The 18,557-nt window shown below is 36.4% G+C and overlaps 1 protein-coding gene across 1 annotated transcript; it reads left to right on the forward strand.

The window, feature by feature from the left end:
* Positions 1-13,290: 13,290 nt before the first annotated feature.
* LOC124887101 lies at positions 13,291-14,387 on the forward strand. Its single transcript, XM_047396283.1, has 2 exons — positions 13,291-13,539; positions 13,647-14,387. The coding sequence occupies exons 1-2, from the start codon at positions 13,291-13,293 to the stop codon at positions 14,385-14,387; spliced, it is 990 nt and encodes a 329-aa protein (XP_047252239.1).
* The last annotated feature ends 4,170 nt before the right edge of the window (positions 14,388-18,557 follow it).

Consider the following 18,557-nt stretch of genomic DNA (forward strand, 5'->3'; position numbering starts at 1 on the left):
CATGCAAGAGTAAAAACCATGAAATCAACTGTATAACCATGCCATTAATTGAAATGACAAATAGGGAAGAAAATCAGGCCTTAAACTAAGAATATTGATGGAACAAATTCACCAAGACAAGCCCCAAAGTAATCCCCTAGTTAAAACCCTAGCTCTTTTCCCCAAAAGCTTTTGAGAGAATTATGATATGTTTTGGAAGAGATTATAAGTGTTTGAGAATAAAATAATACGATAAATAACCTCCTAAGTGCAGTAGAAGTCGTGGGTCCTTATTAGGGTAAGTAGGGAAATGTCTAGAATACCCTTACTTAAATTTCATAAAAACCCGACACAGGGTTATGAATGACCTCCTTACGAGTCGTAACCTAGCTTATACTTTATACTACCCAATCGAAACCAATCCTCAACCATGGATCAGACACTGTCTAGTATACAACTCATCCAACCAAGTCATATCCTCTGCATACAATCCGTACCCATGATCCATATCCCTGGAAGAATATAACACCAGGAATATCAAACACTGACCACCTTATCAGTCACCTATACAACTCATACCCATGCACTACAATTTATACCCTCAACTTGTATCCATTTCAGTGTTAAAGACCATCCTATTAACTAACATTGGTCCGCTTACAACGGGTCTTCACATCTCGTACCCCAGCTTATACCTTGTACTTGATTTTAATTAGGCATTAATGGCAAAAAGTATAAGCTAAGCCATGGAAGGTGGCGATCCTGGGGGGATAAAAATTGGAAACTCATATTTGTTGATATGATAGGTCTTCGATGGCCACGTGCGAGTGTCACATTTATATTATAGAGATGTACTAGTCATCCCAGGGTTATTTCCTAATCGTTTGGCTACACGCACTGGGACCCTTTTAGCAGGGGGAGCTAAACCTATATGGCCCGTGGGTGGTAGGACGGTTAAGCTACACAACCCAGTTTAAGGTTTTAAATGGCATACAAAACCCGACCCCTTATTCCACCACTTTTATTTATATATATGTTTTTTTGCATTAGATGGTTTTCACTTGGTATTGATAAATGGCATTACTTTATCCTTATCCCGAGATTCATGCCAGTGTTCACCCACTAACCCGTCTACTGGCGGCTGTATGCCCATGCTATACAGGAACAAGATGTTCAACTCTTCCTTCATAGTACTTGATTTAGGAAAAGCTTATTGGACTGAAGCGGTGAGTTTCCATCCTTTCAGAAGGTATTATTTCATGTTGTACATTCTTAGACATTTTATTTTCTTTTCGGATATTGGGTTTCGCCATAGTTAGGCACATGTCCTAAACAGATACTTGTATTCTTTTGGATAGAAGCTTTATGTTAATTCTTGGGGTTGGAATGGGCAAGATCGGTATTGATGTTGACCTTGGCATTGATATGGATATTGGGGTTACACCCTTGGATGATATTGTTGGTTGTTCCATTGTATTGCAGTTTGGGTTTGACTTTTATATTATGTTTCGATATTTTCTTTGGTTTGGTATGGACAGACTTAGTTGGGTCGATATGGTTGTGACCCTATCCCAAAGTCTTAATGAGCGAATTGCGTAATCTTGTTATATGCTTGAAATTTAGCTCATCTAAGGCTATATAAGGTGGTTGGGTTGGGTTAAAGGCGTGGTCCTCAGTCCTAGGTGGACTTGGGATACCCATTATGATAAGGCCCTGGTCCGGGCTGCGTTACTTAAGTTTCTCCTTGAGTTTTCTCAACTCAGCCGGAGCCATACTATAATGAGTAAATGAGATTGGATGAGTGTTCAGAACCCAATCAATAACAAACTCAATCTCCCTATCTAGAGGAGCACCAAGATGATTATCCAAATAGACCTTAGAAAACTCATTTACCACCGAAACTGAATGTAAAGAAGGACCTTCCGAGTTATAATCTTTAACCCTGGCCAAGAGATAGAGACGCCAATTAGATATTAATCTCCAAGCTCTAAGATAACTGATTCACCAGGGAACTGAAAGACAACTTTATGGGTCCGACAATCTAAGGACGTGTAACAAGAGTGTAACAAATCTATCCCCAGAATAATGTCAAAATCTACCATATCAAGTTCAAATAAATCCAGCAAAGTCTCCCTACTACCAACAGATACCACACACCCCTTATACACCCTTTTAGCAATCACAGAGTCACCTATCAGGGTAGAAATAGAAAAAGGATCCTAAATAACCTCAAGATCAAAAACAAAATACACAACCACAAATAGGGTCACATAAGAAAGTGCGGACCCCATATTAAGCAAACAATACACATTACGAGAAAAGTATTGTAACATACCAGTCACGATATCAGGTGATGCCTTAGATTCCTACCAAGTAGCAAGAACATATAACTAATTCCAACCTACGCCGGTACCACAAGAAGAAACAGATGCAGAAGCATCCCTTTTAGGAGCAGAAGATGAAGAAATGGGAGCCTTAATCGCTCTTGAATCACCCTTACCAATCGAAAAATTTCTGATCATATGGCTTGGCTGACCACATTTGAAACACTTATCCCTCCCCTCATCACAGAAACCCCTATCCAACCTACCATAGAACCAACAAGAAGGACAGGATAAGGCTGACTGAGCCCCACTTTCTTGAGATTGGGAACCCTATGCCTAGAAATTATTGCCACCCTACTGACGCCTATCAGCCAACTATTTCGGGTAAAGAGCACTAATTGTAGAGAAGGAACCAAAACTCCTCCACTTTTTCTTTGGCCACTTACCGCCATCCTGACCACCTTGCCATTGAGCACCACCCTGTTCAGATGACCTGAACTTTTTTCCCTGCCTTTCCCCAAATTTAGCCTTTTCCCTCTCCACCTATTGCATATGAACCACTAACCTAGAAATGTCCATATCCTTGATTAGCGATCCAGTCTTGCTTTCAAGGATCAAATCCTGAGATAGTCCAAAAGTTGAACTTTCTCATCCTGGCCCTCATGTCAGACACCAATTTCGGAGCATACCTAGACAACTAATGAAATTTCAAGGCATATTATTTGACCGACATTTTCCCTTATCTCTGATTTACAAATTCCTCCATTTTTGCTTTCCTCGACTCTTGAGGAAAGAAGCAATCCAGTAAAGCAATAGAGAAGGTCTCACACAAAGTCGACTCCTCAACATCATCTCTCGCTCTATCACACTTCTCGTACCATTGATACGTCATATTTTTAAGCTGATAAGCAACAAAACTCATCCCTTTCACATTCATGGTCAATATTACCCTAAAAGTTTTCTCCATTTTATCCAGAAAACCCTGAGCATCCTTCTCCATCTTTACACCAGTATAAGTAGGAGTATTCATCTTCATAAACTGGCCAACCTTTATGGCCTCAGCAAATAAACACCAGATACATCCAGCTCATCCTGAGCAGCAACCAACTGAGCAATAATATAAATCGATTGATGAAATTTGACATTCATCACCTCACCCTAAGGAGGAATAGTAGAAACCAGTGGAACTCCAGAACAATAAGGGACTGGACCCCTAGATCGAGTATTGATCCTCTGAGCAGAGTGTGCCCCATCAACATCATCCTTAATTAGGATAGAGGATTTTCCTTACATCTCAGATCATCGAGGCATGATCTGAAAGGTGAACAAACCAAAATTAGAAAGGATTCCAAGACTTAGACTTGGATTTTGAAAATAGAATACCAAGAAAGTGAAACATTCCTAAATGCCTTGTAGTCTCTCCTTTAAGAGTATGGCACACTACACATCCTTAAAAGAGCTTGTACTCGACATGACTTTTTGGACTCCCAATTAACCATAAACCTAATGCTCTGATACCAACTTGACACGACTCGAAGTCTATCCAAGACCGAGGACCACCCCTATTACCCAACCCAACCTCCAAATATGTGTACCCTGGGTTGGATGAATTCTTACTTTATACTAAAATAGCATTTATTATGATTTCAGACTCTAGGATAGGTCTATAATCGTGACAAACCCAAACAAGTCCAACCATCCATTACCAACCAACCATAACCAAACCAATGTAAAAACCAAATTTCTATCCATAACATAACATAAATGGCTGGAACAATCATAAGTTTAGCCAAACGGTATTGGTTCCATTACTAATGCTAGTACTAAGGCTTACACCAATATCGACACTGCCCATTCCAACCCATAAATATCACACAAAGCCTCTAACCAAAAGAAAAATAATATTCGATTGGGACATTTTCCCAACCATAGCCAAAACCAATATCCATAAAATGACCAAAGTATGTAAAGAAATCCATGATATAAAATGAAGCCTTCTGAAATATGGTAGCTTCTTACTTCAATCCAATAGATGATCCCAAATTTGATCACTAAGCAGCAGGATTAGAATGACTGGTTCCTGCATCGCATGGGGATACAGCTGCCTGAAGACAGGTTAGCGGGTGAACGCTAGCATGAACTCATGATAAGGATAAAATAATGTCATCCAGTAAAACTAAGTAAACCAACCATATGCATACAAACCATACATATATATAGACAACCATGCCAGGAAAGAGAGCCGGGTTTAGTATGCCTTTAAAATAATTAACCTGGGTATGTGTAGTTTAATCATCCTAGAACTACCCAGGGCTATATAGGTCCAGTGTAACCCCCTAAACGAGTCCTGATACTTGTAGCTGCATGAACCAAAGATACCATAAGAGTAGGGGATTCCCAAGTATCCTTCGCTTTTCATGATATATATGTACAGTGCACTTATGGGATTCCAATGTACCTCATAGTATCATATATGGTCGTTATGACCAACCCTCATATCGACAAACATGAGTTTCTAATGTCCATCCATTGGACTGTACCTTTAGGATTAGTTATCACACCCTGCCATTATTGCCTAATTAAAACCATTACCATCCAACTAAATAATTATTCCATTATTATTAACCAAGGCTATGAGTAGTGGTATAGTCATACCTACTATAGCTTGAAATCAATGTCCTTAGCCAACTTTTTTATGCAAAGGTATTTCCATGTACCAATAGATTACATTATAAAGTAAACTTGGTGGAATCTCATGTACCCCATAAGTATACCATTGTTAAGTTTACTTGGGGGAATCCCGTGTACCCAAAAAGTGTTCATTATCATGTTTACTTGGGAGATTCCATCGTACCCCACAAGGGTGTTTATTTGACCATAACCATGACCACCAAACCTTCTAATTTAACTATTACAAACCATTTAAAATATTTAGGGTTCCATTACCAAATCATACCATGCAATAGTTCCATTAGAAGTCAAATAATATACTAAAAGTATTCTCATAGGCATTTTATCAAATATGTTGGGAGCATAGTATTTCCAAAACCAATTAACCATTCCCATGTAACAAATTGTCCAAACCACCATTAAAGCATGTAAATACATAATTAAAACATAGAGAAACCATAACCAAGCATTTAATGCAGAAACCCCAACAAATATTTGAAAACCCAAAAACCATACAATAATCATGCCATTAAAACATTGTATAAAATATGCCTTTAGTTGGAACTAATAATGAGGGAGGAGTACATGCCTTAGATTGCAAAGATGATAGAGAAAAATCACCCGTACAAGCCCCAAATTAATCCTCTAGATGAAACCCTAGCCATTCTTTACCCAAGAGCCTTAGTGAGAATTCGAGAGTGTTTCTAAGTATTTAAGATTAGAATAATAGGGTAAATGATGTCCCAATAGTGATATAAGTCACGGAGCCTTAAGAGTTTAAGAGGGGAAATGTCTAGATTACCCCCACTTAAACTGCTTAAAACTCCTATTAGATGGTACGACTAGCCCATACCAGTCGTACCCTTCAATATGAGTGGTACCCACCACTCGTACCCTAGGCCTCCCTCTTTGACCCAACACTATCCAACATACGACTTACCTAAACTAAGTCATACCCAACCATATGATTAGTACACCTAAACCATATTCTTGGTAGAATAGAATCAAAGAAAGTTTAACAGTGTCTACCATATAAGTCAGTGGTATGACTCATAGCCTAACTTACGACTCATGGTGAGCCACTCACACTCAGATCCAAGTTAAGTTACTAAGTCTCAAATTAAATAAATGACAAACCCAAATAATACGACCCATTTCCAACCATACGACTCGTACCCACCAAGTCATACCTATTCCAGAAATGAATCCAACCCACCAACCAACACTGGTTAGCATACAACCAAGAGCATACCAACCGTACCCCATAAGTTGTATGATGTCCAGAATTCATAAATCTAGGAAATTTTCTAAGGTTCCAAAACCCATGATGTTTTAGTTTTGAGGCCATTTAAAAAGAAAATAATATTATCTACTATTAAAATACATGTTTATCATCAAACATGAGGATAAATAAGTACCTAAATTATCAAAAAAATTTGGGATATCCACTCTGCATGTCCAACCCTAGGTGGCCTCCTCAATCGGCCAATGCTTTCATTGAACCTTCACTGAAGCTATTTCCTTAGATATCAAATTTTGAATATTCATATCCAAAATGTCCATTATCTCCTCCTTAAATGACATATTTTTATCCAAATCCACTAAATCCCATTGAATGATATAAAAGTATCAGAATGATACTTCTTTAATATTGAGACATGAAAATTTAGATGCACTATTGAATGAACCAAAGGTAAGGCCAATTCATAGGCCACCTCCTCCATGTGACCAATACATAAAAAGGACTAATAAAACTCTGAATAAGCTTGCCCTTCACTCTAAACCTCAATAGGCCCTTCATGTGTGACACCTTCAACAGGACCTTCTTAATAACTATGAAATCTAAGTCACAAACTCTTTGATCTGCATAATTCTTCTTCCTACCCTAACTCTTGAAAGACATTTCTATACCAACTTTAGTCTATCTATATAACCTCTTAACATATCTGTACCCCATGACCTAACTTCAAAAGAATCAAACCAACACACTAGCAATCTATACTTTTTCCCATGCAATGCCTTACATAGCGATAATTAGATGCTTGAATAGTAAATATTATCATATGAAAACTTTTCTAAAAGGCAAAACTAGTCCTAATGACCACTAAAGTCTATCATAAAAGATCAAAATATAAATTACAATAGTTGAATAATCTAATCAGACTGACCATATATTTGGGGATGAAAACCTATTCTCATCTCTCTAACTGAGTATCCAACTAACACCTCAAATAACTCCCAAAATATGATATAAATTGAGTATCTCTATTTGAAATAGTGAAAATAGGCACACCATGTAAATAAACAATCTGCCAAATATAGATCTTAATAACTTTTCCACATTGTTGCTAGTCTTCAATACAAAATGAGCTAATTTTGCTAGTCAATCCACAATCACCCAAATAAAGTTGAACATCTCCAAAGTCTAAGGAAACCCAATCACAAAATATAGTAATATACTCCTACTTTTCCTCCATTATATGCATTCTTTGAATGATACCATCTAATCTCTGGTGCTTATACATCACTTACTGATAATTTATACACTTATCTAGAAACTCCACAATGTCCCTCTTTATCCTACACCAACTAATAATTATGCTTTAAGTCATGATACATCATGGTTGTACCCAGATGAATAAAATATTTTGAACTATAAGCCCCCTCTATGATCAATCTAGTCAAGTCACCAGATTTAGAAAAACAAATTTTACCCTTGATTTTCACAACACCTTCTTGGTCAATAATTAATCTTAGCTTTACCTTTTAATACCTTGCCTCAAATAATGCATAATTTTCCATCATCCAATTATCTACCCTTAATCTTCTTTGGTAAAAGTAATTGTGCCTCAACACAACCAAAAACTCCACCAGGCTCATAAATATCAAGTCTCATAGTGTTACTATCCAAAGTCATAAAATAAATAGCCAAATGTTTATCATCAGCTAACAACAATGCAAAACTACCCATAATCACCACCTTCTCACTTAAGGCATCCACTATATTATTAATATTTCTAGGATGATAAAGAAAAGTCATGTCATAGTTCTTCAACAAATCTAACCAATTTGTGTTATTCAAATTTAGATTTTTTTTGTTGAATATGTACTAAAGGCTATGATAATCAGTGAACATCTCATAATAAACTACATATTAGTAGTGCCTCCACAACTTTAAAGCAAAAACTATTATTACCAACTCTAAGTAATGAGTATGATAGTTCTTGTCATAAGTCCTTAACCTTTCCATGTGCATCAAAACTCCATCAAAGAACTATAGAAGCATCACAATACATGGTACAACCTTTACCTTTCATATAGGTAAGGCCAAGATAGGTGCTAAAGTTAATAAAGCTTGGAGCTTTTGAAAGCATGCCTCACACTCATCAAACCACTATAAGCAATATTACTTGAGTCAGTATGGTCAAAAATTTTCAATAGTAGAGAATAATTCCTAAAACTGTCTATAAAGCAAGCCAAACCAACAAAACTTGGAATCTCAGTAGTGAAGTAAACCTAGACCAATCTAGAACTACCTCTACCTTTGTCGTATCAACTCTAACACCCTTATATACACTATATGTTTTGAGAATGCCACATAACTAAGCCAATAATAAATCTTTTAAAACTTATAATATAACCACTCATCTCTTAGTCTCTGAAGCACAATCCTTGAATAACATGCATGTTCCTCCTTAATCTTAGGATACACCAAATTTTATCAATGAACACAGTAATGAAAGAGTCGAGATAAGGCTAAAAAACACCATTCATCAACATCATAAATTTCACAGGGGCACTAGTCAATCTATCACAATCCATAATCAAGACTGTAATGGCACCTATCAACCCCTCCATGATAGGTAAGCCTAACCAATTTAAATGATCTCAGACAATATAATAATTAAGCAAAGAAGCAAAGTTAATCAAAAACCAAAAAATAAACAAAAAAATAGTCTAATAAAAAAGATATAGAATCCAACATCAACCTTAGTTTTGGTAGTCACAGGTACAAGCCTTTTACAACAATAATATAAGGAATAGCCCAAAACTATCTAAAATGCAGGGAAAGGTAGAAGAATAAAATATAGAGGAAATATAGGGAAATAGATATGAACAACAACTACCTAGTGATCTCCATGAAGTTATCACCATATAATAACAAGGTCAATATCCAATGACTATCACTTTGGTACCTGCTTATAGATGAAAAAAATAATAAGTGGGAGTATGTCACGTGTGTGCTCATCAGTATTGTCGACTAACATAAATCCAAAGTGGTGGAAGGAAATATCAAAAACTATCTATTTATAAAAACTAAACAAACCTAAATCAGGAAAGTTACCCTAATCTAATAGAATACCATAATCATTTTAGACATTTGTGTATCATCACACAGTCAAATATATTTATAAAAATAGTAAAGTGACATATTTGGCTACTTAAATTTCCAACAATCAACACATAATAATTAATATGACATATACCACTCGAGTAAGAAAAATAGACAAATGAATGTTATCCATATATTGTACATGTACCGCTACTATGTAAAATAAGTCAGGAACCATAGGGTACTTACGAGGTCCATGTACCTGTGTAGACATGCACTATGATCCCAATATATATTTTACATGTGTGCACTCTAATCCTAAACATATATAGAATGTGTTGGCATGTACTTTGATCCCATAATAATATAGAGCATCTAGGAATCCACTTTATGTAATGCCCTCAATGTTCATGCATATATGTTGTAGTTAGATTAGGGTAAAACCATACTTCATGTTTCATAAAGGAATCTTCAAAAGACACATGAAGTATGGTAACACCCTCAAAATGTGTTGCCCTCAATTTAGCTTAGATAGGGTATGTCAATTAAAAATAGCTTCCAAAGTTCAGTATCAATTATTGCATGACCTCATAGTTAGTTATTTAGCTAAGTATTATCGGTTATATATTATATTTATTATATGGACACTTCATTAGTTATATTTTTCAGTTCAAGTTTATCTTTCTATGATTAGTATGTTCTGTTTCATATAGCATAATGCTTACATCACATGTTTAGTACATTCAAAGTACTAACTATATACTTCTTTGCACTATATTATATCATGATATAGGTTCAGACGTTCAACATCCAAACTCGATTAGCTTAATTCCATAGTATCTCAATAGTAGAGTTGGCGAGTCATCTTCATTTGAGGGCAAGAATAGTATTTTTATTTCATGCTTTATTTAAATTTTAGATAGTTAGAGTAAGTTGGGGGTTTGTCCCAGCAACTCATCTTATTAGAGGCTTTCAGACAGATAGACTTATATTTTTAGCTTTTGATTGTGTTAGATATTTTTTGTATTAATTCAATATTTGTTTCCTAGTTTATTTATTTTAAAATGATTCAAACTTTTAGTTTTCACTTATTATTACTCAGTCATTATAATATATTAGTGTCATGCTAGGCCATGAGTTAGCTTGGGATCACTTGTGGCCCTATCCAGCATGTTATGACAAAGGGTAGTCTTGGGTGATGAGTGGTGAATTTACCGCTCATTTACGTTCGACATTCGTGCACATTACCATGTTTTGAATGAATAAAAAAGAACTCTGTATGATTAAATGCACTAATATCCATATTTTACAGGCATACAGGTTATGAGATGGAAAGGTGTGGGCTTGAGCTAAAGAGGATCAAAAGAAGAGAAAAAACGTACAGTTGGAAGACCTAGAGTAGAAACAAATCACAATTATCATGGTCGCGGTCTGAGGGTTGTGATCATAGCCAGTCAAAATGGTAAGCAACCATAATTGGGTTGATCTACATGCGGATGCGGTAGTCGTAATCGCAGTGAATCTGGTGCGATAGCCATCATGCGAGATTTATCTCAGAGGTAGTTTTATAATTTTTAGTAGCCGATCCCAAATCCTTTAAAATCTTAAAACCCTTTCCCATTTTGGATATTTTAGAGACTAGAAATACCTTTAATTTGAAATTAAAATCCTAAATTGGGGAAGAATTGTAAATTTGATGTAGAGATTTTGATTTTGATATTTATGAAGAATTGATGCCTTGAACAATGCATTTGGTAAATGTTTCTCTCTTTTCTTCATGAGTAGCTACATCTTTTAGTCTTGGGATTATGTTGAACTAAGGTGCAAATTAGTTGTGGGTTGTGATGTATTTGTGTACATGCTAGTTAGATAATAATGGGTTATGTTATTTCTTGATTAAACTGGTTGGTATTTGTGGGTGAAAACCCCAAATACCTACATAGGTTTGTGAGTGAAAACTCCATGCTCTTGAAAGCCCAAACTATCCTTGAAAGGGGGGTTTGGGTGAACTATAGGAACCCTCATCATCCTTGAAAAGGGGATGTGGGAACCAAGGCAATAGTATACAATTATTGGGTATAATCTACTCATTTTCACTATCTTAGACATAAGGGTGATTTTGTAGTTGATTTTACCTTGGGTATCATCCTAGAAATAGGGATGCCCTAATTGAAGTAGGGGGTGAATATGACTGTCACGCCTGTTAGGTACTCAAAAGGGTCAAGAAGTGAAATCTGTGAGGTTTTATGGAGAAATTAGCCTCAAGGTCCCTAGACCTAGCCTACTTAGAAGTTTAATAGCATGTAAATCAAATCTCACACACCCACACCTAAGTTGCCCATAGGTAGACATGATCCCAAGATTTTTCAAATATCAAAGTTGAATTAAAGTTTGTTACTTAGTTTGTAAAATCAAGTTACTAGTAATATACACACTCTCTTAACCAAGAAAACCCCCTCCCCAATTTTTAATAATGTTGTTTACTTTGCTAACACTTCAGGTATTATATTAGTAGGACTTAATTACCCATAATACTAGAACTCTATTTTTCACTCCTCGTGGATTTGACCTCAACACGAGTTGGGATATTAACAACGATCATCCTCTACCACTTTAGATGGTATATGTGAGCATTATCAAAATGGCACAATTGTCGCGGAGTGAAATTTGGTTTTCATTTATATGGTATTGGTTCTTACTTAGGGTATACTCGTAGTGGTGTGTATTTATTTGGGTTGTTACTTTTGCTTCTTTTTAGGTGATCTATGTAGCATACATAGAACCATGAACAACAATGCTAGTCAAGCCGGGTCTTTTGATGACCCTCTTGATGATGAGGGCCAACTTAATGATGTTGGTCATTCAAGTGCCATCTGGATCCTACCAACTCATGGGAACGATAGCTTTCATGTCACAAGTGTCATGTTGCATATATTGCAAATGAAGGGACTTTATCGGGGAAAAGTTATGAGGACCCCAACCATCATTTGAAGAATTTTGTAAAGGTGTGTGAACCTTGTGATATCGCACACATAACCCAAGAGTCTATCCAGCTCTACCTTTTTCCATTTTCTCTAATGAGAAAGGCGGTATAATGGCTTTGATATCTTTTGGTCGGGTCTATAACTTCATGTGATAAACTCATCATGGTCTTTATTGATTAGTATTTCCCACCATCACCAAATTCTTCAATTGAGGGATAAAATCATCAACTTTAGGAAATTGAATAAAGAGCCTTTGTATGATGTATGGGAAAGATTCAATGGAGATCTAATGGAATGTCCAAACCATGAGGTCTCAAATAAGATGCTTCTCCAAATTTTCTACTGTGCTCTTGACCCACTCAACAAAACCCTGGTGGAATATCGTAAGAGGCTCTCTTGTGAAGTTGTATTATTATGCTGCAATGGATTTTCTTGAGGAGGTTACCAATAAAAACTAAGGATGCCATACCCTAGATGCTGAGGTTCGTAAGAGTTCTCCCATTATATCTTTGGTTGACTGGGAATAAAGAAAACAAGATAAAGAGAGAGAGGAGATCATGGCTAAGATGATGATGCAACTAGAGATTTTGAAAAAAACATATGATACGTGCACCTGCAAAAGAAGGGAATGTCATGGCATCAAAAGCCTATAAAGATGATGAATAGGCTAAAAAGCTTGATGAGGAAATTCGGTACTTGGCAAATAATCTGGGGGGGTTCCCGCCCGGCCTATCAAAGGCAAGGTGGGAATCAAGGTTGAACAGACCATGAACGTGATCGTGATTGAAGATATAGATACCATGACTATGAGTGCTATGTACCTCCCCATGATCGAGCAAAGAATAAAGAGCCAAGTTCCATAGATCTCGACAAGTACAAATCCGAAGATGTTTTGGCCAAAATTTTGATGAAGGTGGAAGGAACGGACAAAATGAAAGGAGATTTTTCACAACTCTCCCAAACCATTGTGTCTTACTCCGCCTCCATCAAATAATTGGAAATGCAAATTGGGAAAAATTTCACTCAAATAAATGCTTGGCCAAAGGGCGGTCTTTCTAGTGACACTATTGTAAACCTAAAGAATGAGGCTCAAGTTTTACTAATAGTCACTAGAAGTGGAAAAACCCTTTGGGATCACTTGATAGAAGATTTAGGTGAAAAAGTGCCTAAGGTTAAGCCAAAAGATGTACCACCAAAATATCATGAAGAAGAAGAAAATGAGAATGAATCCATAAAATTTGATGATGAGGTGTTTTAGAATGAATCTATAACATTTGATGATGAGGTGTTTGAGAATGAGAATCCACAAAATTATTCAAGGTTCACAGTTAAGTCCCTCCCCTATTTCCGTAAAAGTTGCACAGAAAAGAGAAGGGTGATAAACTCAAGAAATTTATGACCAAGCTTAGCAATCTTTCTATTAATATCCCATTGCTTGAAGTGATCCAAGAGATTCTGGGATATGCTAAGCTCATGAAAAATTTGATGTCAAAGAAGAAGCTCATCAAAGGTCACACACTTGAAGTCACCCATGGTTGTAGTATTATTGTGAGTAGCAAGGTTGTGGAAAAGAAGGAAGACCCCAGAGCTTTCACCATCCCTTGTACCATTGGAACGTATGTGTTTGCAAAAGCTCTATGTGACCTTGGTGCAAGCATCAACCTCGTACCTTTTGCCATTTATAAGAATCTTAGATTGGATGCCCTAAATCCAACATCTATGAGACTCTTAATGGAGGATTGGTCGATCAAAAGACTGATCAGAATTTTGTTTGATGTTCTAGTCATAGTGGAAAAATTTATACTTCCAACAAACTTTGTAGTTCTAAATTGTGAAATGCATATAAAGTTACCCATCATCCTTGGGAGACCTTTCTTAGCCACTGGAAGAGCCATTATTGACCTAGAAATGGGGGAGATGAAGTTCAAAGTGCATAAGGATGAGGTTTCCTTTAAAGTTTGCAAGATAAGAAAACAACCCACAGAAATTCAAGTGATATTCCTGGTTGATGTTGAAATTGAAGAGGTGAAAAAAGGGGACTTGAGGACCCACCTTAAGAAAGAAAAAAGGAAGACGTCCTTCCATGATGATAACTAAGGAGCTATGTGGGAGGCAACCCACAAATGCCATGAAAGTGGCTTGTATCCTTTTCTTTTGCTTTCATAGTGTAGATTTTAATTTTGAATATTGAATAACTCATGAACTTATTGAAATATTGAATACATTGGAGGAGCTTGAAAAGGGGAAAATGGGAAATTTTGTACTATGAACTGAACAGGGGAAAATCTGTCAAATTGTGAATAAGATGAATAGGGGAAAATAGGGGTGCAGAAATGCCCTCAGTTATCGCGATTGTGGGTCCCAGGCGACAATCGCGGGAACTTAACTACTATTGTGGTCATCTCAGCTATATAGCCATCTGATTCCCCCATTTCCCTCACACTCTCTTTTTAACTTTACTCTCTGGTTGGACCTATTTTTTGGCCAAGATTCTGAGCCCTCCAATAGCATCCTTGCATCCATTTTGCATCAAATACATAATAGGTTTCGTGAATCCATGCTTTAATTGTTGAAATAGGCCATAGAATGCATGTTGTAGAGAGGTCTTGGATCTTTGATTTTCATGCTTAATTGTTTCATAAATTGTGCTTGTGTGGTATTTAGCTGCTGGATTATGGTGTGTACATAAGTGGGAAAGACTTGAGTACCCAAAATATGTATGGAAATATCGAAAAATTAAGAGTGCACACAAAGCTCTCAATATAATGCCCAAATGAATGCTCACTAATGGTTTTACATTTTAAGGGCGTAATTGGTACCTATAGGCTTGTTTCATGTTGTTAATGTGGATTATCCTTGTAAAGTATGATTGTGGCCTTAAATTTTAAAATTTAGAACAGGGAAAATGGGTTTGAAACTGGTCTCAGTTACCACAATTGCGATAACAAAATCACAACTCCATGGCCCATAATTATAGTAACCAAGTATAATTGCTGCCCTGCACTTCAAATTTTTGCATGAACACTACTAAGAAACTATATATAGGATTCGGTGAGCAACATAGCATACTTTGTGCATAAAAATGGTAATGATGGTTGTGTGTTTTGTATGTTTCTTTTTAGGATAATCTCATGGTCAAATATGACCACATCTGATTTATGTTATCCGAGTGTCACACTTACTACTATGGTGATCTACTGAGAATAAAGCTTCTCCTAGAGAGAGGCATATGTTTGGATAATATGCCAGAAAAGCTCCCAGTATTTCATGATAGGATTGAGGCTACAGGGTGACGGTGTTTTTCCTCAAATCCGTGCAAGGAAAATAAGAAATGGGTTCATGAGTTTTACACCAAACCTGAGATATTATCTTTCTTGGACCCATCAAACATGACTATTAAGATCCCTCTTTTGAACCCTATCCTCCTTGGACTAAAAAATACAAATTGAGGCTAAAATACTAAGTTGAGGGTGGTGAAGATTGGAAGAGGTAACTTTGGGCCATGAGAATGTAAGTTAGTTCCTAAGAGCTAAATTTTGAGAACAAATGAATAGGAAAAAGAAAAGACCAAAGAAATGAAAGAAAAACATAAAATGTACAAGGCAAAGAGGTGACAGAACATATTTTTCAAGGGATGGGTGAATCAAGGTAGTAAAAGTAGGCACATGTCTAAAGAGTGCAAACAAAAGAAGTAGCCCATGACCAAAATTCGGATGGAATAGTGTGATGTGGATGTTCAAGGAGGGTTTAGCCATGTTGATCCTAAAAGTATCCTACCTTACCCCAAACCTACGTTACAAGCACAAAAAGCCCTTCGTGATTTCCAACCTAGTATTTTTACTATAGTGGTGATTGAAAATAGGGGCAAGCCTATGGCAGGTACTTGTTAGCATTGAGAGGTCTTGGGAGAGAGAGTATGTTCAACACTTAAATTCCTTGTTTCATAATTGATTACTTGGTGTCTGAAATATTTTTTTCTTGTGAGGAGGCATGTAAATAAGTTGAGGTGGGTAATTTTGTCATCTCCTAAAAATGAGGCAAAAAGGAGTCAATTTTAGAGTATTAGTGATTGTTGGATAGTTGCTCTTTAAAGTCTCTTGCATCCTTGATAAATCACATTTTATGTTGAGGGGTGTTATAAAAATAGTTTTACCAATGTTTGAAGAGCTAAATTTTAGTATTAACTAAGCTTGAAGTTATTATGATCATTTGGGTCATTTAATATGGCCATAAATGTGCATAGTCTTATGGTAAAGGGTAGTGTTACTTGAGGACAAACAAAGCTTTAAGTTAGAGGTATTGATGAGCGGTGAATTTACAACTCATTTACGCTTGACATTCGTGAATATTACCATGTTTTGAATGAATAATAGATACCAATGATGATTAAATGTACTAATATCCATATTTTCCTGGCATACAAGTTATGAGATAGAAAGATGTGGACTTGAGCTAAAAAGGATTAAAGAAAGAAAAAAGAAGTGCAGCTGGAAGACCTGGAGCAGAAATAGGCCTTAGTTACCACAGTTGTGGCCTAAGGGCTACGATCGCAACCGGTCAATATGGTTAGCAACCGTGATTGTGTTGATTGACACGCGATCACGATAACTACGACTACGGTAAATCTAGTTTGATTGCGGTCATGCGGGATTTAACTTAGGGACAGTTTGTAAATTTTAGTAGCCAACCCCAAATCCTTTAAAAGCTTAAAACCCTTTCCCGTTTTGGTCATTCTAGAGAGTATCAATACCTTGAATTTGAAATTAAAACCCTAAATTGGGCAAGAATTGTAAATTTGATTTAGAGATTTTGATTTTGATATTTTTGAAGAATGGATGCCTTGAACAACCCATTTGGTATATGTTTCTCTCTTTACTTCATGAATAGCTAAATCTTTTACTCTTAGGATTATGTTCAACTAAGGTGTAAATTAGTTGTGGGTTGTGATGTATTTGTGTACATGCTAGTTAGATGATAATGGGTTATGCTATTTCTTGATTAAATTGGTTAGGATTTGAGAGTGAAAACCCCAAATACCCACATGGGTTTGTCAGTGAAAACTCCATGCTCTTGAAAGCCCAAACCATCCTTGAAAGAGGTGTTTGGGTGAACTAAAGGAACCCTCATCATCCTTGAAAAGGAATGTGGAACCAAGGTAATAGTATACAATTATTGTATTTAATCTACTTATTTTCACTATCTTAGACATAAGGATGATTTTGTGGTTGATTTTACTTTTGGTTTCATCCTAGAAATAGGGATGCCTTAATTGATGTAGCGAGTGAATATGATTGTCACACTTGTTAAGTACTCGAAAGGGTCAACAAGTGAAATCTTTGAGGTTTTATTGAGAAATTAGTCTTAAGGGCCCTAACCTAGCCTACAACATTCGAAGTCTACTAGAATCTGCATCAAATCTCACACAGCCACACCTAAGTTGCCCTTAGATAGAAATGATCCCAAGATTCTTCAAATATCGAAGTTAAATTAAAGTTGGTTGCTTAGTTTGTGAAATTAAGTTACTAGCGATATACACTCTCCCTTAACCAAGAACCCCCCCCCCCCCCCCCCCCCACACAGTTTTCAATTATGTTATTTACTTTACTAACACTTAAGGTACTATCTTAGTAGGACTTAATTACCCACAATACTTGAACTATATTTTTCACTCCTTGTTTTTTTGACCTCCACATAAGTTGAGATATTGACAATGACCGTCCTCTGCCACTTTAGATGGTATAGTTGAGTGTTATCATTAGGGCATGAAAAACTTAGTAACAGAGCATTAGGTTTAAACTGTCCTGGGGTATATGAAAGCCGTGTTATGTAGAGTCTTATTCATTGATGTAAAGCATACCACACTTAAGAGTGAGAGAATACAAAATATCTTACAAAAGTTTTACTTATTTGATGTTACTATCATGCGATAGAGTATGAACTATATTCAACATCCTTCTCACTCATGCTCTACACGTTTACAAAAAATGCCTCCCTAAAGAGCTAATAGAAGGAGAAATAGGAATGGAAATGGGAACCAACAAACCCCACTAGCTCAGACAGACCCTTTAAATGAGCATGTCTTGCAAGCTAATTTTAGAGCCACTTTTACGGTGCTAGCTTAGGATATGGCCACTCAAAAAAATAAATAGGTTATAGCACCTATCAATCTGACAGCTTGTATAATAGAAGCTAGAGTTTGTGATTTCACTAGAATGAATCCTCTCGAGTTTCATGGTTCTAAGTTGAGAAAGATCTGCAAGATTTCCT

Source organism: Capsicum annuum, chromosome 9 (genome assembly GCF_002878395.1).
Source record: "Capsicum annuum cultivar UCD-10X-F1 chromosome 9, UCD10Xv1.1, whole genome shotgun sequence".
Classification (NCBI taxonomy): domain Eukaryota; kingdom Viridiplantae; phylum Streptophyta; class Magnoliopsida; order Solanales; family Solanaceae; genus Capsicum; species Capsicum annuum.